General features: G+C 44.2%; 1 protein-coding gene across 2 annotated transcripts in view; it reads left to right on the top strand.

The window, feature by feature from the left end:
* Positions 1-1,712: 1,712 nt before the first annotated feature.
* Positions 1,713-27,793, top strand: part of DTX2 (deltex E3 ubiquitin ligase 2) — a 124,721-nt gene continuing 98,640 nt past the window's right edge. For both annotated transcript variants that reach the window (XM_075589830.1, XM_075589829.1), the window contains exons 1-2: positions 1,713-1,840; positions 6,409-6,812. In XM_075589830.1, coding sequence (XP_075445945.1) covers positions 6,509-6,812 — 304 coding nt within the window. In that variant the 5' untranslated portion in view covers positions 1,713-1,840; positions 6,409-6,508. The remainder of the gene's footprint in view (positions 1,841-6,408; positions 6,813-27,793) is intronic.

Below are 27,793 nucleotides of genomic sequence, written 5' to 3'. Positions count from 1 at the left end.
GAGACACACATACACACACACAGTCACACACACACACACACACACACACACACACACACACACACACACACACACACACACACACACACACACACACACACACACAGTGTCACACACACACACAGTGACACACACACACACACACACACACACACACACACACACACACACACACACACACACACACGTCCAGAAGGCGCCTCTCTCCTGTCCAGGCGCTCTGACTGGTCGGTCCCGGGTGTGGGGGCGGAGCATGCAGCGCAGGCCGCCGAGCCCACGGCAACCCGGAGCGGGCGCGAGCCGGTGTCGGGAGGAGGCTGAAGTGCCCGATGAGCGGGAGCAGCCGTAGGCTGGAACCGCAGCGTGCACGCACCGCCAGGCCGCTGGACGACACGAGACTTGAGGCCGGCACCGAGGAGCGGCTCGTGGTGTGACCGGGGGGAGGGGGGTTGGTGGTGGGGAAGACTTGAGGCCGGCGCCGAGGATCGGCTCGTGGTGTGACCGGGGGGAGGGGGGTTGGTGGTGGGGAGAGGTGAGGCCGGCGCCGAGGAGCGGCTAGTGGTGTGACCGGGGGGACGGGGGTTGGTGGTGGGGGAGAGGTGAGGCCTGCGGCGGAAGTGTATGGGTGTGGGTGGAGAGGTGAGGAGTGTGGGTTCGCTATGTTGTTCTCGCAATGTGAGGGGGGTGGGGCAAGGGGGGCGGGAGGTGCGTCCGTGGCCAATGACACAGGGGGAACACAGGGCCAATCACACAGGGGGAAGACATACACACACAAACATTATTTGAGACTTAAAGATATAGATCTGAAGGCTCAGTGAGTAAAGGCACTGATTTAAAACGACACCGGTTTGTTCAAACCCGGTGTCAGCTCCTTGTAACCTAGGGCAAGTCACATTATCACCCTGTACCTCAGACACCAAAACATACATTGTAAGCTCTATGGGGCAGGGACTCGTGCCTGCAAAAATCTTATTTACCTATGAGTCAAATTGGGAGAGAAATGTTATATGAAATAAAGATTATTATTATTTTCTTGGTATCATTAGATTTTTATGTTAAAAGATATTTGTGTCATTTATGATTCCATCTATGGGCACATTAATGTTATTAGCTCTGTTTTTTACCCAACACATTATTACCCATAGGCTAAGATTATAGTAGGCACGCGCATGGCGTCACGCGCGCGTCTGTCGCCCGAGCAATGGGTGAACTGAGCTGGAGGCGATAGGGGAGGCATGGCGGATGTGTCACCAAGCTGGTTTTCCCTCATTGGCTAAACTGCTCACTAGATGCGGCCGCCGTGCGAAAAAACAAAATAGTTTGTCTTTTTAAAAATCTGGTGTGTGGTCGCTCTGCATTGCGCCTGCACTCGCGCGCACTATAGTCAGCTGCATGAGAAATTGCGTGCACTGTCGCGCCTACTAAAATCGCAGCTATTACAGTTGTTTTTTTACAAATGTATTCTCTGTGATAAAAATAAAAAGAAGCCGTTATCCAATGGTGTGGGACCAGGAAGTATTTACAGTATGGTAGTTTATCAGTGTTAACCCCTCTATTGCCAGAGCGACCAGCAAGCCACTGACATACCTTGCTCGCCCTCATGACAATCAAGGGGTTAACAGCTGACAAGACGACGGCAAAGCTTCTGAAACGAGTTACGAATTGTGAGTAAATTTGTCGCAGCCGGCTTCCCGTAGTCAGATGACATCACAGGGTGATGTGTGTTGACCAACCCAGAAGCCTCAGGCATTACACAGGAACCTGGCAGTGCACAAGCAGGGAGAGAAGGAGCTGCCTGCTGCGAGCATCCACCTGGCTGCGTTGTAACCGCACAGCTGCGGTGAGTGTGTTTATTTGCAACTTTGCTGCTTATTGTTAGACTGTTACACCGCTAGAGATGTGTTTTGGAGCCTTCCTGAGATATGTGTGTGTTGCGTGAGAGACCAGAGGAGATCTGGGAGGCAGCTGCAGCTCCTGGGTGCCTGGGTAACCGTGGCTGGCACATGTACTACTAACTAACCCACTAGGTGCAAAATGTGATTGTGGACGTCAAAAAAAATAAATAAGAAAAATACTTATGATTAAGGGTTGGCACTTTCACTGGTGTTTTTGTTTATCCATTCCTCTTTTTTTTGTATTATAAGACTTATGAACCTAAGGACATTGTATTATCCTGTTTAATTTGGGGTTTGTAGTATTAATATTCCTTTTTTTTTTTTTTTTGACTATCTGATCTGCGAGTCTCATGGTCACCTGGGGGAGGTGAGGGGAGAAATGTGCAGGCGAATAGTGCTTATTACGGGTGCCTTTTAAACGTGTGGCCGTTCTAGTCGTGGGGTTGGGCGAGCTGGTATGTGATAAAGACCTTAACTACCGTGACATACCTCCCATGCAAGGGAGGGGAGGAAAGTGATGATGGGGTAAAGAGAGAAGGGCTAGGGGGTGCATGAAGGAAGGATCACATAATGTCGTTCTCCTACAGTATGTGATGGAATGAGGGTGTAAGGCTAAGGAGATATTTAACAGTAGAATAAAATGCTGGTGAAAGGAGGAGGGATATGGTGTTTGAAGGGAAATAGTGTGGTAATGTGTACTGTAAATGACTACAGTATAGAGGAGATGAGCAGGGTGTGAGTGAAGGATAAAGGATATAAACAGGACTTGAGTGTAAATGAAAGGTATAGGGAGGTAAGAAGAATCAGGTTGGTGTAATATGGTGCAGGCTGTAGGAGATGGGATATGAGAAGGTATATAGTATGGGTACACTGGAGGGCACAAGACGAAAACAAAGGCCGCGGCCATGGTGCGCGACGCGAGCATGCAGTATTTCTATGAGGTAGGCCATAGTGCGCGCGACCGATTGAAGCGTGATGGCGCGGCGGCGTTTTGGCCGACAAGATTTAGATTTTTCGCGCGACGGCTGCGCCACACAATCAGGTTGAACTAGCCTGGTGACGCCACGCCTCCTTGTGGTGCAAAAATCAAAGTCCATGTATCTCTCGGGCGACAGGCACGCGTGACTCCCTGCATGCCGTCACGCGCACACCCGCCTGCACTTTATCCGAGGCCGTAGGCTAAGGCCATACAGCCTTCGCCCGTGTGGAGGCGTGCGAAGGCTGTGACGTCACCCGCGTGAAGCAAGCCGGTGCATTTTGTGTCCATGTTGGACACCACGTGCCTAGTGGTGTCACGGAGCTGGTTCGCCCTCATTGGGCGAACCGCTCACGTGACCTGCCTGTTGCGCCAAGAAATCAGTTTCAACTGATTTCTTGTGCAACGCGCACCCCCTCCTGCTTGCTTGCATCCTCGCGGTCTATGGGTGCGATCAATGCCTTTAGGCAATGTGATTGTGCCCTGCACGGACGCCTCTGTGTAGTCTGCGTCAGTATGCTCCTGCCCTTATAGGGTAGATAAAGAAAGGAGCAGCGGAAGAAGTGATATTGTATGGGTGCCAAGTGAGGTATGGCGTTTTGCCTGGGAAGGTTAAAAAGGTGAAAGAGTTTGCAAAACCTCGCTCTAAACTCTATAATCATAAGAGGTTAAGGTCGCGTGCTGCCAGGGATAAACATGGACAAAAGGGATATGTGTGTAAGAGACACACGAAAAGATCCCCACTAGGGCGCACCGCAGACCTGAATGGTATTAAATCATGGTCTATAAATGCGCTAGACATACAACATATAAACTTTATTAATAATTAATTAAAATTAAAATAATTCTTAAAAACCTAAAGCTACCGTTATTGCTAGGATATCAAGTCTCACAGTAAATCGAAGGGTATCCCTTCTAGTATGCCGCTTATCACTTGGTCCTCCTCTTGAGAAATCCTATTGGATGAGGTATTAATATACCTTTATAGTACCATATGATATGAAGAGGGAGATCAGTGATTGGCTAGGTGTACCTAGGTATGTTACTCAAAGTGTGTGGGTAAATAGTGATAACTGATAGGAAGATTGTCCCAAAAGTGTAGGTATACAGATGCACCTTGTCGTAGGGAGTAGGAATTAGAGGATTAATGTTGACAGGTGTTATGTACAATAGTACTGGTGTTTGTACAGCTGTGCCATTTCGACACACACATGTGTAAGTAAGTATACCAGGAGTACCGTATAACTATCAGACACTATGTAAGGATAGTTATGATTCCAGGCTGCTTATCCAGAAGTGAATACTCTGGAGTGTCTGCAGATACTACTCCCAGATGCACACCATTGTGTGATGCATTTAACAGGTATATATTGTGGCCTGAGAAGAATGTTATCACTCACAGTAGTGCCACTATATAATTACATAATCGGTGGTTTGATCATGTACTAATATCAGATAGAGTCACATCTCAAATTGTGTTAAGGTTGAAAAGGTGTAAGAAGGTGCTGTAAGGCTAAGGTCCCACTGCCTCAGACCACGCGCCCGCACTGCAGACAGGCGGCGCGTGGAGAGGCACTTGACTGCGATATGCGGTCTGTAGGGAGCTGGAGCAGGAGGGGGGGGGCGTGGCGTGGTAAAACTTTGCCAAGTCTGAAATGAGACCGTGGTGCCGTCAACCCCAAATCCACCACCACGCGCACACACACACTTTTCCCCCGCAGCTCCTTCCCAGCTCCCATCCGTAGCTCCTCCCCTCATTCGCTGACTGCCGCACCACGTGACTCGTAAGAGCTGCAAATCACTAGGAGCTTGCAGCATCGGCCGGCTGACGCGTCACAGCACGCAGTCAGCCAAGTCGGAAGGAGCCAGCGGGGACCTCCACACTGGAGGAAAGGGGCTGGTGGTCTGCGGCCGCACGCACCGCTGGACGCAGCGGGGCCAAAGCCTAAGCGTTTCAGTTTCATGTTAGTTTCTGTAAAGAGGAAATGAGTGAGGAGAACAAACAGGGTGATGGCATGAGAAGAAAGGAAGAACAGATCAAGTTGGGAATAGTAAACAAATGAGGGAGGAGACGGGCCACAGGCAGACGTCAAGTTCAGGAAAATCGATTTGGATTATGGTATTAAGATTTAGTGGGTGCTTTATGGAACGGAAAATGAATGGCGAAAACTGTGGGAGACCGAAAACCTGTTTTACAGTGAAAAGCGGGGCAAGTGTTGGCTCGTTGTTTGTTTTATTCAGTTGTTTTTTTTTTTTTTATTGGGGAGGAGAGATAGTAAGGGAAAGTGAAAATGATTTGGCAGATCAGAAAAAATAAAAAGGCGTGCGAGTTGCTTACGATATGTTGGCAGGAATAAAAAGTTAGGGAATTTTTGGTGATGGTTTGCAGACTTGGCAAGGAGGGAGGGTGCTGCCGTTTGATTTAAATGTTTATTTCCTGAAATGGACAATATGGTCAGTTTTTCTGTACTAGTCTGTCTGTCTTTTTTTTTTTTTAAATAGATTCCTGTATGTAGCCAACAGCTGTGTAGTGTCTGTTTACCATTTGACCTCTTTCAACAGTCAACTTGGTTGTAGGTTTCTTGCCTTTTTCCCATGAGGAAAGATTGACCTATTGCTTGCTGTTTGTGTGGGGGTAAATGTGACGAGAGAGGGGGAGTCTTTTTTTATGGATAAATACCAGCACTAATAAACAGTGGTGGAAGAGAAAGATATTAAGAATTAGCCTTGGGAAACAACGCAGAAATAAGAGGGGAAGGGGCTTGGGGTTGAGATGAAAGGCAGAGAGATATAAATATCATAATTAGTGATGGCACAAAAAGTAATTGAGCTCACAATGAATTTCTGTGAGTTTAGAGACCAACCTAAGTGTTTCGTTTGCTTTTGTAAATCACCTTTAATTATTGTCTCGTAAGAAAAAAAAAATGGGGGGTTCATGTAGAGGATTCGTCTCCATAATGGAAATCCATATGCCCTCCTACTGTCTCTGTACGTTCTCCCCACCAATTAGATTGTAAGCTCCCGGAGCAGGGACTCCCCTTCCGAAATGTTACTTTTATGTCTGAAGTACTTATTCCCATGATCTGTTATTTTTTTATTTGTTATTTATATGATTGTAACGTGTAGTACTAATGTGAAGCGCTATGTACACTAATGGCGCTATATAAATAAAGACATACATAGGCTGCAAAATAAATATATTTTTAAATATGTTGAAATAGGAAGCATATAGGGCCATATTTGATAGGAAGTCGTCTTCCCTAAGACCACTTCTGGTCCTGGAAGATGCCACGTTTGCCCATCCAAGTAAATAAGCTGTAAGGCTAGGCAGTCTTATGGCAGAAGACTGCTTAATGATTGTCACAATGTTTTCCTTCCCCACTCGCTCCTACTACAGTAGCTTTGCAAAGTTTAGGAGCTGTTATTAAGAGGGCATGTTTGATTATTTACAAAGTTTTTACAGCAGACGTTTGGTTAGTGCTATGGTTATGGTCTATGATTAGACAGGAATTAACACTTCCGTTCTTATATTTTCAGGCTTTGAAAATGACCTTTGAAGAAAGCAGCGCAGCTCAAGAAAGGGCTTCCTAAACATTGTTAAATTTTGCTTTGCTGAAAAGGTCTGAGCCCTCCAAAAATGGCAGCAGCTCCACCTTCAGGTGGAGGAGCTGCTGGACAGTCTGGACCTCTGATGCTTAATCAGTGGAATTTGGGGTCTATGGTTGTTGCGGTTTGGGAATGGCAAGATGAGCATGGCACATGGAGACCATACAGCAGCAGGGTGAGCTCCTACATAGAACAATTTATGCAGTTCCCTCAGCAGCAGAAGGGTCCTCGTGTTCTGGGAAACAGCAGCAGTATCTCGCTTGGACAGGTTGATCCTATGTTGGCACCGTACATTATTGATATTGCAACCCTCACACAGTTTCGTCAGGATACAGGTAAGAGCTCACATTGAAAAGCTGTTTTTCAAATAGAGTTGGCAAGTAATTTAATCTTTACATGGTTTTTTTTTCTACATGGAAAAGCCCTTCAAGTACAATACAAAGGATTAAAATATTGAGTACTTAACATTTTCTATAAAGATAGATACATTTACAATTTATTCAATTCATGTATTTATTTTTGTTTTTTAATGTTTCGTTTTTTTGATTTAACCTTTTATCAGGTCTCCCCTGCCCTATGTTTTTGGTGCGGTCCTTACTCGTCGGCAGAGGGAGCACGCCCAGGTGGTCCCAACACGGAAGTTAAGCCCCACCGGAAATTGGGCCCAACTTCCGCAATCGCTGCCTGGGTGGGCTCCCTCGACTGCCACTGCGTAAAGACCCACACCACAGGTAAGGCCCTGTGGGGAAATGAGGTGCCATTTTATTTTTTTGAACTGGGGCCCACTGGTGACTAGATCCTCCCCTTGGGAGAAGTTATCTTCTGAACCGTCTCCAATCACGATTGTTTATCTTCTGTTGCATGGTATTCTGGCTTCCGGTTTCGCCCCCTCATGTAGTGGATTTAAATGAAGTAGCTACACAAGGAGTGCTGTCCAAGTTTCAAAATCCACTGTTTATTAACTTGTACCATACTACCCATGTAACTCATCGATGTCCCATATTGCCACTTCCTAAATCGCATGTTGGCTGTGGCACAGAAGCGTAGTGGAAAGATCGCATGTTGATAAGAAATAAAATGATTTTCCCTAGATTTCTTAGAATATGAAGTTACATAGTACAGTAGATGAGATTGAAAAAAGACATATGTCCATCAATTTCAACCTATGCTAAATATAGATGACAGATACTTTATCCTATATTTATACTTAAAGTATATTGATCCACAGGAAGGCAAACAAAAAACCCCAGTGAAATATCATCTAATGATATCTACAAGGGGAAACAATACATTCCTTCCAGACTCGAAGAATTGGCTCCCTGGATCAACACCCTTACCATGTTTACTTATTTGGTATATCCCTGTATACCTTTCCTTTCTAAAGATGTCCAATCTTTTTTTGAACAAATCTATTGTATATGCCATCACATTCGCCATTGGTAATGAATTCCACATTTTAACTGCCCTTTCTGTAAAGAACCCTTTCCTTTTTGTTCCTGATGAAATCTCCTTTTCTCCAACCTTAAGGAATGACACTGTCATTTGTACTGCCCTTGGGATGAATAGTTTGATTGAAAGCTCCTTGTACTGTCCCTGAATATATTCATATTATCATATCCCCTCTTAGACACCTATTTTGTAAAGTAAACAAATCTAATTTAACTAGCCTCTCCTCATAAATCAGATTATCCATCCCCTTTATTAATTTGGTGGCTCTTCTCTGCACCTTCTCTAGTTGCTTAATGTTTTCTATGGAGTGCTCCCCAAAGTTGTACTCTATATTCCAGGCGTGGTCTTACTAATGCTTTATAAAGGGGAATAATTATATCTACTTCCTTTCCATCCATTGCCCGTTTAATGCAAGATAAGATTTTGTTTGCCTTTGCAGCTACTGCATGACTTTGGGCACCATTACTAAGGGATTATGAAAGCATGGGACCTGATAGAAGATAAGGACACTTGGCCTGCTAAGTCTTCACACTGAGTTCACCGATGCTCCTATCCGTAGTAAAACCTCACATCGTATTACAGTAGATATTCATATTCTCTTCTGTTTACCCTAAGTAGTTTGTACTTATTTTGTAGTACTATTTTCCACAAGCTTTGGGTTATGAATTGAATTAAACATGCTTATTGATTCGGAACTACATATTTTAAACAGTTGCTATTGCCAACACTAATAAAAAGGGAGGCATGGTAACGCATAAATAAAACTATGTATTCATTGCTTCAGAGTTGTAAACACATGAAGTATTAAAACGAAGCCTGATCGTGAGATGTAAACAGCGCTGCACTGTTTATTTTAGAAGAATAGTTATCAGCGACGTGTCATGTTTAGTGTAGAAACAAAAAAGCTTAATGGTATTGTGTAAAAAATGGAAATCCAACACACACAATTTTTATCACCCTGGGTTCGCAAGATATTTGTAGGTTTTTTTTTTTTGTGTGTGCTGGCTGCTCTTGGGATTGGCTTATAGGCAGTCACATTGGTAGACCGTCTCTGCAAAATCAAATTCTAGTGACTACAAGGATTTTGGTATCGCCGTCACGTCCACTATAGGTGCATGCAACGGCATCAATACAATTGTTTTGAAGCGGTGTCGACGGCACTATAAGCGCAGCCTAACTTTCTAGTGGCTGCTGGAGCAAGCCCTGACTCCGAGAGCATTTTGTGGCCACCAGACAAACCTACTCTGCTCTCAGGAGCCGGGTGTGTTAGTGACTGTCACAGATGCACTCTGACAGTTGAGTGGGGGCAGGAGTGGCGAGAACAGCCTCATGCTGCTTTTAAAAGAAAAACGTTGGCTTCGAAGTTAAACATTTTTCTCTCTTTTTTTTTTTTTTTGGTCTACCCGTTTGTATATGTATACATCAATATGGTTTTCAATTTATGAATTTGCATTATATTTTATTTCACTCATTTTCATTCATATATTGTGGTATGTATATGTATATGTATATGTGTATATATGTGTGTGTAATATATATATATATATATATATATCTATCTTATTATACATAACTGCGCAGTTTATATCCGTCACTATTAACTTTTTTACTTTAAATTCTTCAGCCACAATTAGATTCCAAATGGATATGGTGTGTTTTTATTAATTGATAAAGTTGGGTATTTAATCTTTTGACATGACACATTGACCCCCTGAGGAAGTACATTCAGTACGGAACGTGTCCAGGTCACTTGTTTTTTTTGCCGGTGGTCTGTAGCGGCAAATCTGATATGGATACATGGTGGGACTTCAGCTCGCCCATATCCCAAACGTGTTTGACATCTAACCAGACTTTGGCAATACATGGCTGCCGGAACTCAATGATTTTAACTCGTATGTAAGTGACTACTTTGTCTCTTTTTGTGATAAATTACTTTTATACTTAACTCTGGGGTGTGTTTTGTGGTTTGGTTGTGTGTTTATATCTATATCTATATCTCCCTTTTGAGAAGTGTTATGTGAGCATAGAGCACCCTGTTCCATGAAGCTGCAAGGGGGAAGTGATTTGACTACTAATTTGTTTGCTGAGAGCCATGCACACCTTTGCATATATACTGGTGGTCTTCGCTTTCCGACGTTTCACTTTTTGACTAACGGCATTTCCAACGCTTTATAATACATACCAACGGCAGTTATTCGACACCAGAACGCCTTATCTGACATGACGCCATGCTGACAAGTTTAAACAATCGAAAAAGCGCAGGTCAGCTGAATTGCCCAGCTCAGTCAGGTTCCGCAGCACCCTCTTGAGCCTTTCACTGCACCGCTGTATCCTGGTTGAAAAACACTGGTCTAGATCCTTAAAAGTACCAGGTTCACACCAAAGGGGTTGGAATGATGTAATCCACCCCCCATCGGGTAATCCGGAAGCGCATCTCACCGCATGAGACTGCAGACGTCTGTGTGCATGGTCGGGACGCCATTTACTTCAGACCCAGAGTGGTCAAACTGCTGTTTATTGCTGTGGAGCATGTGAGTTGATAGAGCAGTGAGCTCAAACAATTTTTTAACTTATAAAACCTGTATTATACTATGTCCACCCCCCCACCCCCTTTAAAAAAAAAAAAAAAAAAAAAAATTATATATATATATATAGAGTTGGGAGAGTTTTAGTGATACTAACTGATCCGGATCTACATCAGATTGAATCTGCCAAACGCCTGATTTAATTCACCACCATGTGAGTGGGCACTTTAAAGACTTCATCTAAATCACAATTTGCATGTTATACACATTTGCACTATGTATATTTATTTCATATGATTGCGGGGAGTTCTTGCGCTTTGAATATCCTGCGACGCCTACCTATGAGACGTTGAGAAACATCTCTTAAGGTAAGCTGCTTTTCTCCTGCATGGTGATATTAATTGTATTTATTTTCACTCGCACATTGTTTCTAACAATTCACCAAACTTTGTCACAGAGTTTTTTGGGTTTGCGCTTTATTTCTGTTACACCAGCTCAGTCTGTATGTTTTGCCCTTAAACATGTCTGACAAAAGCAAAAATGCCATAGAAAGCCTTTGCCTTATAATGTTGTAATCAGAGAAAGGAGAGTCCAATACAGAAATTGGTCCCTCGTTGGATATCTCTCGTACGACAATTGTGACAATTCGTAAAGACCAAGCCAGTAAATTGGAGCAGGTTAAGGGCTCTGCTCGTATGCAAGCAAAAACATTAGGGTAACGTGATGCACTTATTGCTGAGGTTGAAAACCTCCTCCATTATATGGCTGGAAGATCAATTCCAGAGTTGTGTGTCCATAATTCAAGCCAAGGCTTTGAGTATTTTTGAGGACATTAAGAAGCAGCATGGAGAAGGGTCCAACGATGAAACCTTCACTGTGAGTAAGGGCTGTATTGTGCGTTCTAAAGTCAGGGCAAACTTGCGTAACATTAAAGTGACTAGTGAAGCTGTTCGTGCTAATGTGGAGGCAGCTAAAAATACCCCATGCTAAATTAGCAAATATTATAGAGGATGGTGGCTATTGCACGCAAGTGTTCAATGTTAACAAGAGTGGGCTCTACTAAAAGAACATGCCCAATAGAACCTACATTGCAAAAGAGGAAACCACTATACAGGCATATCCCGCATTAACGTACGCAATGGGACCGGAGCATGTATGTAAAGCGAAAATGTACTTAAAGTGAAGCACTACCTTTTTCCCACTTATCGATGCATGTACTGTACTGCAATCGTCATATATACGTGCGTCACTGATGTAAATAACGCATTTGTAACAGGCTCTATAGTCTCCCCGCTTGCGCACAGCTTCGGTACAGGTAGGGAGCCGGTATTGCTGTTCAGGACGTTCTGACAGGCGCATGCTTGAGATGCCATTTGCCTATTGGGCGATTATGTCCTTACTTGCGAGTGTCCTTAAAGCTGGGTATGCCTGTACCTGGTTTTTAACTTTGCCAAGGACATGCTTGCTTAAAGATAAAGCTAAAACCCTTGCATGTTTACCATGCAGAAAACCCTAGGGCATTTAAGGGTTGTGATTTGGAAGTCCAACCATAAGGATGGGGTTAACAGGGATCCTTTAGCGGACTGGTTCAAACACCATTTTGTTCCAGCTGTGGAATTATATTTAATTTTGCTTTTAAAGCATTGCTGCTCCCGAACCGTGCTCCTGGTCACCCTGTGTTCTTGTACGACTTGCATCCAAACATTATGGTGGTGTTCATGCCCCCCAACACCACCTCATTGATCCAGCCTATGGACCAGGGGGTTATTGCTTTCTTCAAGGCCTATCATCTTAGGCGAACACTTCCCCAGGCCATCAGGGCAACTGATGATTTTTGAAGGGTTTCAACATTCTCCATGCAGTGAAGAGCATCGGTGAGGCATGGAATGAGGTGAAACAATCACATTTAAATTGTGTTTGTTCCAAATTGTGCACTGATTTTGTCTGTTTTCTAAGGCTTTACGAAGACAATCGTGTGTTGTGCAAATGGGTAAAGATCTCAACTTTGAGATGGAAACCGAGAATATTGATGCGCATCACATTCTAAAGCTTTAAGTAATGAAAACCTTCTGCAATTAGAATAGCAACAAATTGCAAATGAAGAAGAGGCACAACAATCTGTTGAAGAGATTCCTCCTCGTATATTGTATGTCTTTGTATTGTATGTCTTTATTTATATAGCGCCATGAATGTACATAGCGCTTCACAGTAGTAATACATGGGGTAATCAAATAAATAACAGATAATATAAATAACAGATCATGGGAATAAGTGCTTTAGACATAAAAGTAACATTTCGGAAGAGTCCCTGCCCCGAGGAGCTTACAGTCTAATTGGTAGGTAGAACGTACAGAGACAGTAGGAGGGAGTTCTGGTAAGTGCGTCTGCAGGGGGCCAAGCTTTATGTATCGTGTTCAGAATATCCACAGTGCTATTCATATGCTTCTTTAAGCAAGTGTGTCTTAAGGTGGGTCTTAAAGGTGGATAGAGAGGGTGCTAGTCGGGTACTGAGGGGAAGGGCATTCCAGAGGTGTGGGGCAGAAAGTGAGAAAAGTTTAAGGCGGGAGAGGGCTTTAGATACAAAGGGGGTAGAAAGAAGACATCCTTGAGAAGAACGCAAGAGTCTGGATGGTGCATAACGAGAAATTAGGGCTGAGATGTAAGGGGGGGCAGAAGAGTGTAAAGCTTTAAAAGTGAGGAGAAGAATGGAATGTGAGATGCGGGATTTGATCGGAAGCCAGGAGAGGGATTTCATGATTGGAGATGCTGAGACAGATCTAGGAAAGAGTAGAGTGATTCTGGCAGCAGCGTTTAGGATAGATTGTAGGGGAGACAGGTGAGAGGCAGGAAGGCCGGACAGCAGGAGGTTACAGTAATCAAGACGGGAGAGAATGAGGGCCTGAGTCAGAGTTTTAGCAGTCGAGCAACAGAGGAAAGGGCGTATCTTTGTTATATTGCGGAAGAAAAAGCGACAAGTTTTAGAAATGTTTTGAATGTGAGGGGCGAATGTGAGAGAGTAGTCGAGTGTGACCCCTAGGCAGTGTGCTTGGGCTACTGGGTGAATGATTGTAGTTCCAACAGTAATGTGGAAGGAGGTAGTAGGGCCAGGTTTGGGAGGAAGTATGAGGAGCTCTGTTTTAGCCATGTTGAGTTTAAGGCGGCGGAGGGCCATCCAGGATGATATAGCAGAGAGACATTCAGAAACTTTGGTTTGTACAGCACCTGTAAGGACAGGTGTTGAAAAGTATATTTGTGTGTCGTCGGCATAGAGGTGATAATTAAACCCAAAAGATGTTATTAGGTCACCTAGAGAGAGTGTGTACAGAGAAAAGAGAAGAGGTCCCAGGACAGAGCCCTGGGGTACCCCCACAGAGAGATCAATAGAGGAGGAGGAGGTGTTGGCAGAAGAGACACTGAAAGTACGATGGGAGAGGTAGGATGAGATCCAGGATAGAGCTTTGTTCCGAATACCTAGAGTATGGAGAATGTGAAGGAGAAGAGGGTGGTCCACTGTGTCAAATGCTGCAGAGAGGTCGACTAATATGAGCAGAGTGTAATGACCTCTATCTTTGGCAGCATGGAGGTCGTCAGTTATTTTAGTGAGGGCTGTTTCGGTGGAGTGAGCAGAGCGGAAGACAGATTGTAGAGGGTCTAGGAGAGAATAGGTGTTGAGAAAATGGAGCAAGCGAGAGAATACAAGACGTTCAAGGAGTTTAGAGGCAAAAGGCAGGAGGGAGACAGGTCGATAGTTAGAAAGACAGGTAGGGTCAAGCTTGTTGTTCTTGAGTAATGGTATGACTGTTGCATGTTTGAAGGAGGATGGAAAGGTTCCAGAGCAGAGGGAGGAGTTAAAAATGTGTGTGAGCGTAGGGATTATAGTAGGAGCTAGAGGTTTTAGGAGATGGGAGGGAATGGGGTCAAGAGGGCAAGTGGTAGAGGGAGAGGAGGCGATCAACAGCGACACATCCTCCTCTGAGACAGTGGAAAAAGAGTCAAGGAAGGCAGGAGGAGAGTTAGGAAGAGGTGTAGGATGGGAGGAAGAAACAGAGGGGATGTTCTGCCGTATGGATTCCACCTTTTCCTTAAAATAGTCAGCAAAGTCCTGAGCGGAGATGGAGGAAGGAGAGGCAGCTGAGGGTGGTTTGAGTAGGGTATCAAAGACAGAGAACAGTCGGCGTGGGTTAGACTTGTGCATGTTGATTATTGCAGAAAAATAGGCTTGTTTAGCTTGCGAGAGGGCAGAGTTGAAACAGGATAGCATAAATTTGTAGTGAAGGAAGTCTGCGAGAGTGTGAGACTACCTCCAGAGGCGTTCAGAGGAACGAGTGGAGGAACGCAGCATCCGCATGTGGGAATTCAGCCAGGGTCTAGGGTTAGAAGGGCGAGTGCGGCAGAGAGAAAGCGGGGCGTGTAGATCAAGAGACGAGGACAAGGCAGAGTTGAAGTTCCTGACCAGGTTGTCAGGGTCTGTAGCAGAGCTGAGAGAGGAGAGGGAGGAGCGTAAAGTGGACTCAGTCAGGTAAGTGAATAGAGCGCAGGTTTCTGCAGAACCGGGGGGTAGATGGAGGTGGAGAAGGGGAGAAGCGAGATAGAGAGAATGAGATGAGGTGATGGTCAGAGAGAGGAAAAGGGGAAATGGAGAAATCAGAGAGAGAAAAGTTTTTAGTGAATACCAGGTCTAAGTAGTGGCCATCCATGTGGGTGCTGGCTGCAGTCCACTGTTGAAGGCCAAAAGAAGAGGTTAGAGAAAGAAAGCGGGAAGCCCAAGGGAGAGAGGGGTCATCAATGTGGCAATTGAAGTCCCCAAGGAGAAGAACAGGGGAGTCTGAGGAGAGAAAGAAAGAGAGCCAGGATTCAAAGTGAGAGAGAAAGGTAGAAGGGGAATGAGTAGAGGTAGGTGTGCGATAGATGACCGGGAGAGGAGTGAAGATCTAGACAGTGTGAGCCTCAAAGGAGGGAAAAGCAAGAGAGGGGGGAATAGGAAGGGTTCGGTAACGGCAGAGAGAGGAGAGCAGGAGCCCCACGCCTCCACCCCTGCCATCAGGGCGCGGAGTGTGGGAGAAGGAAAGGCCACCGTAGGAGAGGGCAGCTTCCAGAGCAGAGTCAGACTGAGTGAGCCAGGTCTCAGTTATAGCAAAGAGAAGCAGGGAGTGAGAGAGAAAGAAGTCATGCACAGAGAGGAACTTGTTAGAAAGGGAGCGAGCATTCCAAAGGGCACAGGAGAAAGGGAGAGAGGAGGGAGGGTGGCAGGGGATGGGTATGAGGTTGGAGGGGTTAACACCAGGAGTAGAGATTGCATTTGGCAGGCGAGGACGAGAGCAAGTAGAAATAAGACAGGGACCAGGATTAGGAGAGATATCCCTAGAAGCAAGGAGGAGAAGCATGGATAGAAAGAGGATGTGTGAGGAGGATTTGTAGGGGTGTTTTTTAGTGCAGGGGATATAGCTGTGTGGTGTCAGAGGACGCAGGTAAGAAAGGAGTTCATGTGAACAGAGAAGTGGTGAACAAAGGAGAGATGGAGATATATGAATGGAGTTAGAGACATACTGAGGCTGGTAAAAAGAAGTGCATAATTTGAGAAGAAGTGAAGTCACTGCAAATATAAATGGTAAAGTCAGCATCACAGCAGTAATGATGCAGTCTGGTATTGATGATATCCTCCTTTCCAGCGTAGGTCAAATGCAGGAATCAGGGCCTTAACATAACTGGTGTGAGGCATTTTAAGCACATGGATAGTGCAGAGAGCTCTACAGGCAGAAAAGGAAAGAATCTGTGCAGACTTCCTTTTAAAGAGCATCTTCAAGAGAATCAAATCATCCACTCCACCTACAACTCCTGGATGTAGTCCACCTACATCACCTCCAAGAAGTCCTTCCACATCCCCTCCCAAAAGCGGTGTAGGACACTTGGTCAATGCCGTTTTGCCGTCACTCACCTTGCCCTCGGGACATTTCTCTGTCTGCAGCTTTGCTGCCAAGGTAAGCCCCTTACCTTAAAAATCCCTACCCTAACCGCTAAAACCCCTTAACTTCCCTTCTGTTCTTAGCGGCGGAGTGTCCAATGGCGGAGGGCTGCAGTGAAGGGTCGCTCAGCCACCAAACACTGGTGCCAATGTGTTCACAGAATAGCCGTGACCAAATGTCAGATTCCGCCCAAAAGCCCTAACAGAATGAGAAGGAAATCAGTCTTTGGAAAAGATATCCAAAGTGTACTGAAATGTGCATATACAAACAGATCAAGCATACAGTACACGTGGTAAATACATAAAGAAGTTTCTGGCAACAGCCCTTTGTCTTATGTTTCTTTGATAACCTTATAGAATATTGAATTTGCAATTGTATAGATTAACATTCTGTGGTAAAATTGTCCATAGCAATTTTGTGTGCACTTTTCTATTACTGTGTGTAACAGATGCACGTGCGCGCGCACACACTCCCACCCGACAAAGGAGCTGCTGTTACAACCAACCGAAAGCAAACATTGGACAAGAAGAAATGATCATAGTTGGACAAAGATGGTACTCCCCTGGATTCCAGGGGGAATTAACAGACCAAGAAGATGAAAAAAAGTTAGATGGGAGGATGAAATACATTTATTTTTTATTTTTTGAGCAACGTGGAGAAGCGAAGCTTGCAAGCACAGTTTCTGGAAGATCATTGGGTAGGCCTTCATCCAGCTGTGGATCAATATGGGCTTAAGTGTCTCTGTGTCTTTGTCTTATATTATATTCTCTAAAATTCCTTTGCATGCAATTGTGTTATTTGAAGAGTTTAGGGTTTGTGTTTAAAAACCAAGGCACATGGCTTAAGTACTTGAGTGCATAAATCTTATTTATTCAGAATCTTATGAGCTGGTTTGCATCTTAATTTTATACGTACTTTTTTTTTTTTGTGTGGCTTGTTTCCTGCACAGGGATAGTAAATTTCCATAGACTTTCAAGTAGGGCATAAGTGAATCCTTTAAAAGCTGTGTTTCCTCTCTTAACCGAAACACAAAATACCACTTCTATGGAGCAAACAACCTTTTTAATAGTACAAACCGTAAAAAATTTTTTTGAAAACACACCTATGAAGGGATTTGACTAGAGCACAAATGGTAGCATCTCACTAGGTGGATACAAAGAGCAGGTTGCTGTTGCTGCAGACTTTTTTTGTGTGATGCTCTCTCCGTGTCTATCACGGTGGATGGCACTCTGAGCCGTCCCACTCGCGCTCACAGGGACAGCACCAGCAAATGGATTCGCTCTGTGTATAATTGGCTTCCTCAGGCTAATGGCATGAGCTAATCAATCTTGGGGAGATTATATAGGGTTCCTTATTAACTCTTGCTGTGCCAATAGGAGTTTAACCATCCAAATATCCACCATGACCCACAGGGAGAGGAAGGGAGGACAGCCAAAAGAGGGTCTGCAGCATAAGGGACCTGCTCTGTGTTTACCCACCAAGGGAAACGCTACTATTTGTGATTTTATTCAAAAGCATCTCGATTGTGTGTTCTATTTTTTATACTGGTTGCATTATTGGGTGTCTGCACCATCGAAATGATGTTGTGTGATTCACTATTTCTCCAAGAGATGGAAATACTCTTGAATGAGGGGGCACCCATCTTTAATGCACGTTTTAAATTGACTTTTAAATTATTCTGTTTGTTACACACACCTGAAGTGCAGTCGGGGTACTCTGTGTTAGTTTTTCACTTTACAATGTGTTGAAACCTCTCTGGCAGCAAAGGTTTAACAACTCAAACTTTTTTTTTTTTTTTAAATCTAGACCATAAAGATGGTTGTATGAGTCATTAAAGCTTTAGGCTGTGATGCTGTGTTTTTGTTTAGGGTCGGATTGGGGATAGATCCGCGGTGCCCTGGATACTTGCCTGTGGACATGATTGCTGTGTTCAACCTTGCTCCGACGGCTTATAGAAAGTTTCAATGTCTTCATAGATGACGTCATAACTTTCCATAGTGTGTAATGCCAGCACACAAAACTACAAAAGTCTTACAACCCGGGGTGTCCCTGAAGGTTGGACCACAAAGGGTTACTCTCTGGGGGACCCCCCCAGGTCAGGTAATTTTAAAATAAAACATAAAAAAAAAATTAAAAAAAAAATGGGGGGGGGGGGGGTGGGTTTGGGGGGGGGGGCTGCTTTCAAGTGCAAGACTGCTCTTAATGCTATTCAAATCAATATGTTGGGACCCCTCCAAGATGTGGGTTAAATATATATTAGTCTTTACTATTTTTAAGATTTAGTTCACAATTTGTCTGTCGGATTGGTTTTCTAGTTATCTTCGATATCAATCTCAAGATAAATAGGCTACACATATGTTAATTCTCTAAGAGTGCATATGACCAAGAAACCATTGAGACCTGTAACCAAACACAGCAGGTAAAGGAACTGGGCTGGGGTTTGTTTTGGTTTTCGAATGGGTGTTAACTTTCTCAACAAACTGTGCAGTCAGGTTTTTCACATTTTAAATCTGTAAAGTCACTGGGAGTGGGGAAAGCTGGTTATAGAAAAGTTTTCATTTGCAACATTACTGCACCTATTATTTGCAATTGATGCAAACTAGCACAAATGGCTTGGTATCTTGATTTTTGTTAAACTGTGTCCTCCCTTCCTTCCCACCATAACCCAAATTTAGCTTTCTGTCGTATAAAGCGGTACGGAGTTCTCCACACTGTGAATGTCCTATGGTTACAGTGAGTCGGCTTTGTGGGTCTGTAGGAAAAATATATTTCAATAGTCTATGGCAGGGGCGCATATATATATATATATATATATATATATATATAATTATTATTATTATTATTATTCCTGCTCTCCTGCGTTCTGTGGCGCCAAATGATGCCGCAGTGTCATTTTATGCGTGTGACGTCACATGACCCCGTGGCTTCATTTGACGCCGCATTGCCATGGACACGAGTGACGCCGGCTGTGTTGAGGAAAGTTTTAGAGTTGCAGAGGCTTTGGCGATCCCCCGGCATTTAATTTAAATGCCTTGGGGAAGGGCGCGGGGCCTTTGCAACCACCCACGCACCCCCTTTTGCACACCGCTGGTCTATGGAACTGTTAAAAAATGTAGGACTCCGATCCCAACAGGGCCTGAAAATTTTCCAAATATGATAATCATTGCAATTAATCCTTTGCTGCCAGATGGGCCTGCAATGGGTTGTTGAGGTAGTCTTACAAATACTCTTATTTTCAAGCTGTTTGGAAACTGCAATACAGTACATACTGTAGTAACTTTTTATTTTTATTTTAAATGAATATTTCCTGATCACCCTGGCAGTGGGCACCATTGAGTTAATCCCTTCTCACTCTAGGTAGGACAGGAAATAGACTTTTGCAGGTAGGCCATATAAGGCCCCTCCCTCTACCTGCACCTTAGTCTTTTTCCTGTCCTCTCAGCTAGGTGTAGGATTTTTTTATTTTCTAACAGGACTCACCTACTGCTCCTTATGCAGATATCCAGGGTCTCAGCCTCTCTGCCCTGAAGCTCCGATCGACGCGCCCTACGGGTGGCAAGACGGAGACCCCTTAGAGTCGGGGGAGCCCCTGTTGGGGGGGGGAGGGGAGCAGCTGCAGCCGCGGGTGGGGAAGCTTAGGTGCAAAGCCCCAGGACCAAACAAAGGCACACAGCAGCTGCAGCTGGGAGCCGTGGAGGCCCAGACTCACCGCATTAGCGTCTGGTACGCTGCGGTAAAGTACCCAGGAGCCCGCTACACGCGGAGGGGGGAGCAGCCATAGCTGCGAGCGGAAGGCTCAATGACCGCACTAGCGTCTGTGGATGCGGCGGTAAAACTACCCCAGGAGCCCCGCTACACGCGGAGGGGGGAGCAGCCATAGCTGCGAGCGGAAGGCTCAATGACCGCACTAGCGTCTGTGGATGCGGCGGTAAAACTACCCCAGGAACTCTGCTAGAAGCGGAGGGGGGAGCAACTTTAGCTGCGAACCGGGAAAGGTTATTTTGACCGCGTGAGTATTTGAAATACTGCGGAAAAAAAGGGTACAGTACACGCGGCCGCTTGGGAGCGCGCGCGTCACGCCGGCAGATACGTGCACAGCACGTGAGCCGTGCACAAGCACTTGATGACGTCAGAGAAGTGACGACCACACTGTGTGTATGTGTGAGGAGAGCTGCAGCATGGAACGCTCAGCAAGGAGAAGCCAAGTGCTGGAAATGGATTCAAAAACGGAAACACCCAAAACTTCAGTTCCCAAGACTAGGTGAGTCCTTAGTTTTAGTTCTACAGGGGAAAGAGAGATGGTGTATATATATACATTAGGGTGTATGTTTAGTATTTATTTTGTTTTTATAATTTAGTTCGGTGGTTACCCTCCCAGAAGCAGAATCTTCAAAAGGGAAGGGGGAATCCCTGCAACATAAAAGAAAGGTTGCTAAGAAAACTAAATGGTGTTCAGCTTGTGAAAAACCAGCCCTAATAGGGAAGAAATTATGTGAACATTGTCTTAAGGCAGCAGCAGGTGACAATGAACAAATGAGCAATTTCCTTGTATTAATGAAGGAGGCAGTTAAACAGAGTGTGGATGAAGCAGTCCAGCAAGCAGTTAACCCTACGCAGAAAAGATCTAGATCCCAAACCAGTTTGGATAAATGGAAAGGGTTTTCGTCAGATGAGTCTGAAATTGATTGTTTTCAAATATCAGAAGGGGAAGTGGATTCATCAGATCAAGATATTCAGGAGGAAGAATCTGAATTTGATGTAGAGATGGTGGATCCACTTATCAAAGCCATGAGACAGGCGTTAGAACTAGAAGACACTGAGGAGTTAACCCACAAGAAGGATAAACTTTTTGGGGCAAGACAAAAGAAAGGTAGAGAGTTTCCTATCCATCAAGTGATTAAAGACCTCATTCAGGTGGAACTGGCTCGACCAGACGCCAAAATATTTGTGCCTAAAAGATTTGGGAAGATGTATCTATTCCCACAGGAAGAGGTAAAAAATTGGGAGGTCAGCCCAAGGGTGGATACTGCTATTTCCAGAATAGTAAAAAAGACCACAATCCCAATAGAGGAAACTGCGTCACTAAGGGACGCTATGGATAAGAAAATGGATTATGTTTTAAAAAAAGCATATGTTACCGCAGGAACAGCCTACAAAGCTGCCATAGCAACTACGTCAGCAGCAAGGGCTATGCGAGTATGGATTGCCAACATTGAAGAGGCAATAGACAAAGGCGTAAAAAGAAGTGCTATTCTTAAAGCACTGTCAGAAGTAAAATGGGCAACAGATTACATAGCAGAAGCTTCGTTGGATGCAGTAAAATTAGCTGCCAATTCTATGGCACTGACGGTATCAGCAAGAAGGGCTTTATGGCTCAGACAGTGGATGGCTGACACAGCATCAAAGAATACCTTGTGTGCATTACCATTTGAAGGTGAATTCCTCTTCGGCAGCAAACTGGATGCAATAATAACAAAAGCATCAGGAGGTAAGAGCACTTTTTTACCTCAGGAATACAGAGCCAGAAGATTCGGCTTCCAACAGGCTAATAGAAACCAGTATAAAGAAGCAAAGACATATAGACCTGGTAGGTCTTTCCCAAGACAAACAACATGGAGAGGTGGCCAGAATCGGCTTTTTCGTGGCTCCAGAGGAAGAGGATCATTCACAAGGAATAAGTCCACATGAAGGTCAGAGGGCCCAGCAATTGTCCGTAGGAGGGCGGCTGAGACAGTTTTATACAACATGGGCCCAAACAATACTGGACAATTGGGTATTACAGACCATTCGTCAGGGGTACAACATAGAATTCAGGGAGATACCAAGAAGGAATATGGGCGTAATAACATGTATACAGTCCAAGGAAAAAAAGAAGACAGATGAATTCGGCTTTAAAGAAATTATTACGAGCAGAAGTAATAAAGAAGGTACCTCAGGAAGACAGAGGAAGCGGAATTTATTCCAGGATTTTTCTAGTAAAAAAACCTACTGGGGATTACAGAGCAATCCTAGACCTAAGAAGGGTAAATTCATTCTTGAAGATAAGAAAATTCAAGATGGTGTCCTTGAATCTGATTATTCAAGAAATACAACCAGGAGACTGGATGGTGGCGATAGACTTAAAAGACGCTTATCTGCATGTGCCCATAGCAAAAGGACATCAAAGATTCCTAAGGTTTGCAGTAAATCAAGATCATTATCAGTACACAGCGCTGCCATTTGGTCTGGCTACTTCCCCAAGGACGTTTACAAAGGTTCTAGCCCCTCTAGTGGCAGAAATGAGAGAAAGGGGGGTAGAAATATACCCTTACCTGGACGACATCCTGGTAAAGTCAAAGGATTTGGAGAAACTCCAACAAGACCAAAATATGGTAATAACCTTCCTAGAACATCACGGTTGGTTAATAAACAGAGACAAGAGCCATCTCGTACCCACTCAGCTGTTAAGATTTCTGGGCGTAGAATTCGATACAGCAAAAGGAGAAGTGAGACTACCAGAGGCAAAAAGACAAGACATAGCCATACAAACAAAGAAGCTCAGGAAAGCTACCAGGACTTCAGCAGAAGAATGCATGAAGCTCCTAGGGAAATTCGCTTCAACATTAAGCGTCACAAAATGGGCAGCACTACACATGAGACCACTGCAAAACAATTTCCTACAACAATGGAATGGGAATCACAAAGACACAAGACAAAGAATCTTGTTACACCCACACTCAAAACAGGAATTAAAGTGGTGGGAAGATACCCGAAACCTGGGAAAAGGAAAAACGCTACAACCAGTACACTGGTTAAGAATTACAACAGATGCGAGCAAAACAGGTTGGGGTGCCCAGATGGGAGAAAAGGTGGTGCAAGGAACCTGGGGAAACCAGGAAAAGCACCTGCCATAAAATCTACTGGAATTAAAAGCAGTACAAAGGGCCCTAGAAGCTTTCCAAGACCATATAAGAGGTGGCTGTATAAAAATAGAATCAGACAACAGGTCAGTTGTCAAGTATATAGCCAAGCAAGGAGGAACCAGGAGCAGAAAGCTGATGAATCTCACAGCAGAAATCCTCTTTTGGGCAGAATGCCACTTGTTGGATATTACAGCCATACATATCCCAGGACTAGAAAATGTCACAGCAGATTTTCTAAGTCAGAACATCATACACCCAGGAGAATGGTCATTAGATCCAGAGGTGTTTCAAGAATTGGTAGAGCGATGGGGTCATCCAGACATAGATCTCATGATCCGCAAGGTAAGGAACTACTGTGCCAGACAGTTTCATCCAAGTGCACAAGCTACAGATGCTCTCAGCTTCAAATGGGACTTCAAGTTGGTGTACTTGTTCCCTCCAATTCCCCTAATTCCAAAAACAATCAGGAAAATCAGGGAAGACCAAGCAGAGGTGATATTCATAGCACCATATTGGCCAAGAAGGCTTTGGTTCACACACTTGGTAAATATGGCAGGAGACGCACCATGGCACATACCAGATCGCAAAGGACTGATGCGACAAGGACCAATATGTCATCCGAATGCCAAACAATGGGCTTTGACGGCATGGCGATTGAGCGGGAAACATTGAGACTGAAGGGTTGTTCAGACAAAACAATTCAAACCCTTTTACAAGCAAGGAAAAGTTCCACATCAAGTGTATACCATAGAATCTGGCTTTGCTTTTGCGATTGGTGTGAAAAAGAGAAACAAAATTTCCTTTCACCTGGAATTGTATCTATAGTGGAGTTCCTGCATAAAGGATTTGAGAAAGGTCTCAGTCTCAGCTCGTTAAAAGTACAGGTGTCTGCATTATCAGCCTTGTTGGAAAGAAATCTGGCAATGGAAAGATTGATCATCAGGTTCTTTCAGGCAGTTAAAAGGTTAAGACCTCAAATCAAAAACAGGGTACCTACATGGGACTTGTCCCTAGTATTGGATGTACTAACAGCAGCTCCGTTTGAACCTATAGAGGAGATAGGCCTAAAATGGTTGTCATGGAAAATGGCGTTTCTGATAGCAATCACCTCAGCAAGGAGAGTGGGAGAACTACAGGCGCTATCTGCCAAGGAACCATTCCTAGTCATACATCAAGACAAGACAGTTCTCAGACCAGTGCATCAATTCCTGCCAAAGGTGGTATCACAGTTCCACATGAATCAAGAGATTGTGATTCCGTCATTTTGTCCAGAACCAAAAAATAAGAAACAAGAAAGACTACACAAGTTAGACGTGGTAAGATGTCTAAAGGTGTACCTGGAAAGGATGCAAGATCTCAGAAAGTCAGACAAACTATTTATCATTCCAGAGGGAACAAAGAAAGGTCAAGCAGCATCAAAGACAACAATTTCCCAGTGGATCGTGTCTTGTATTAAAAAAGCTTATGAAAGCAAAGGACAAGATAAACCTTTGAACATTAAAGCTCATTCTACAAGGGCCATGGCTACTTCAAGGGCATTTAAGGCCCAGGCTACACCAGGACAAATATGCAAAGCAGCTGTCTGGTCCTCATTCAATACATTCTTGAAATACTACAGACTAGACGTACAATCATCAGCTGACGCAAGCTTTGGGCGTAGAGTGTTAGAAACTGTAGTAAAATAAAGTGTAAAGTGTATTAATAAAGGTTAAACTGATAAGGCATTAAACTGGTGTTGTCTATTCTGATGTATCCCTCCCTAAAATTTGCACTGCTTGGGTATGTCCCAATGGTGCCCACTGCCAGGGTGATCAGGAAAGGAGAAAATTTAAACAGCTTACCGTAATTTTCTTTCCCTGGAACCATGGCAGTGGGCACATAGGCATTAGACATACATAGGGAGGGTAACTATGTGCCCACTGCCATGGTTCCAGGAAAAGAAAATGACGGTAAGCTGTTTAAATTTTCTCCTTTCTTTTTTGTGCACTTCATTGCTAAAGTATTTTACACAGTCCCAAAGAAACCAGAAAAAATATTGCAGGCAGATATCTCTGATGTGATAAAGCGTCAAAAGGAAAGTTAAGAATTGTGTGTGGTGTGTGTGTGTGTGGGTGTGTGTGTGTTTTTTTTAGTTGACAATGAATTGGTGGTCATGCATTCCTCCTGAAAGCAATCCCATATTCAACACTATTGTTCATGAGCTCTCTCCTGAGGCTGCTTAATATTCCTTCAAATGTACAGTATGTCAGAGCAAAGCAATGCATTTCCCGGTCCTCCGGCAAATAAAACCCCCTTTAAAGTACACCAATTGTGTTGCAAGAAGTAAAATTGCAATGTAGGCTCTGGTTGCTTTTAGCAGCCTCTCTTGACTTGGATTAGATGGTGTAAATGCCTTCAAGGCAAATATTTTGAAATTGGATTGCAACTACAGAATTTAAAGAGGCAGTATTTCTGATTACAGACCCAACAATGTTTTAAGCAGCACAGACTGCTGATTTTGTGTGTGTGTGTGTGTGTGTGTGTGTGGTGCCTCCAAGGAACAATTTAAGCCAATCAGTGAAAAGCTCAAGGCAAGGGTGCTCAACTCTGGTCCTCAAGACCCGCCCCACCCAACAGGTCAACTTTTCAGGATATCCCAGCTTCAGCACAGGTGATGCTGTTGAAGATTGAGCCACATGTGCTGAAGCAGGGATATCCTGTTGGGTAGGTCTTGAGGACTGGCGTTGAGAACCCCTGCCTTAAGGTGTTACATACATTTTGGTAACAGATTTCTTTAAGTCGGATGACTATAAATATGTTTAAGTAGTTCATCAAAATAAGTTTTTCAAGCTAAGAGATGGGGGGCAGCGGACCTATCTTTCATCAGATATACTACATCCTTCATTTGTAGTAATTAGGTTAGTGCTGTTTATTTCACATGAATGTATAGAGCAACTGATTTCTGTTTATTTGCACATTGAAAACGCACTGTACGTACACTCCATACATTCTTGGAGATTTAGCAGAACATCTGTACTTGTAGGATTCCAGCACTCTCTAATCTCTTGCCATAAAACCTGATTGAAAGATCCAAGTCATGGGGAAACTTAATCTTGGAAAAGCATCCGACATTGCAGCGAGCCGAGTTTTGTTAAATCTAGGCTTTATGCTTTAATCTGCATCCTGTCTACTCTTAATTTGCGGGAATTAAAATTTTACAGAAAGCAATGATTTGTTTATGAATTATCACAGTAGAGCAAAGGGGACTTTATTACAACTTAATTTCAGTAACCAACGGGTAGTCGATCTTGTCTTTAATAGAATGTTGCAAGACCTTTCATTAATAACTTGTCTTGTTGTGCTTTTGTAGGAAGTAGCATCTTCATCACTTTTCTGATGCATTGTTCTGTGGGAACCAAAATGAACCAGTGGCTGGGACACACAACTGGTTAAATATAGGTACAGCTGAACCGTTATAGCGCGATCCGCTTATAACGCGGTTTGAGCATGGACCCCAAATTAAATGTTTTTTTTTTTTTTTTTTTTTAACACCGCGCACTGCACGCACGCCGTATAGACGCGATCACTGCCTTCAGGCAATCTGATCGCTCGGCGTCCGCGCGGTCTGGTCTGCCTATCTATGGACAAAGCCTAAGATGCATCTCTTTGGTCATTTGCCTATTTTTAGTACATCTTTATTGGATATTACCTTCAACACTCACTTTGGGGATCCCCGTCTGTGGACACATTTTAAGGGCAGGTGAGCAGTGGCCGCTGCGGCGCGCTCTTAGGCTGCGCTTATAGTGCCGGCGACAGTGACGTGATGTCGCGGCAAAACAAATGCATTGCCACCGTCGCGTGCGCTTATAGTAAGCGCGACGCGGCGACTGGTCGCGATCGCTGGAAGTCATCTCTATTTGATTTTCGCCAGCATTAAAAGCATAGCCTTAGGCATGCGCACCACACTCCCCAGCAGTGGCTGTGTGTGTGTGTGTGTGTGTGTGTGTTTGCATGCAAAGCGTTGTGACGCGTACGCTGGCAGAGAAGACAATTATTGTTTTCTCGTGCTGCGATCACGTAGTCGGCGTGCACCAATGGAAGGGCAGATGAGCCCCGTCATAGCCCCGCCCCCATCATAGCCCCACCCCCGCGCTCCCCTAGAGCTGCCCTACAGACCGCCGATTGTGGCTTTAAACTGTGCATCGTCACCAGACACGCATGCTGTAGGTATGACTGGGGCTGTAGCCTAAAGCAGCAGTCCAAGCTGCTGTTTTTTTTTTGTTTTTAAATGATTATTTTTCCCTTTTTGTATGTGCATCAATACAATCCTCACAATGATAAGTAGTTGCTGATCTATCCATTTTCCTGTGATCGATTGGTGAGGATTCGGCTTGGGGTTTCACAAAATGACTGCAGAGGACTATTGACTCAGTAAATTGCTTGTTGAACCTTGCGTCAGCAGTAATGCTATAACGCCTGCTACATCTGTACCTTGCCA

The sequence above is a fragment of the Ascaphus truei genome, chromosome 3 (genome assembly GCF_040206685.1).
Source record: "Ascaphus truei isolate aAscTru1 chromosome 3, aAscTru1.hap1, whole genome shotgun sequence".
Classification (NCBI taxonomy): Eukaryota; Metazoa; Chordata; class Amphibia; order Anura; family Ascaphidae; genus Ascaphus; species Ascaphus truei.
The sequence above is the reverse complement of the archived record's forward strand: the minus strand, read 5'-3'. Positions and strand labels throughout refer to the sequence as shown.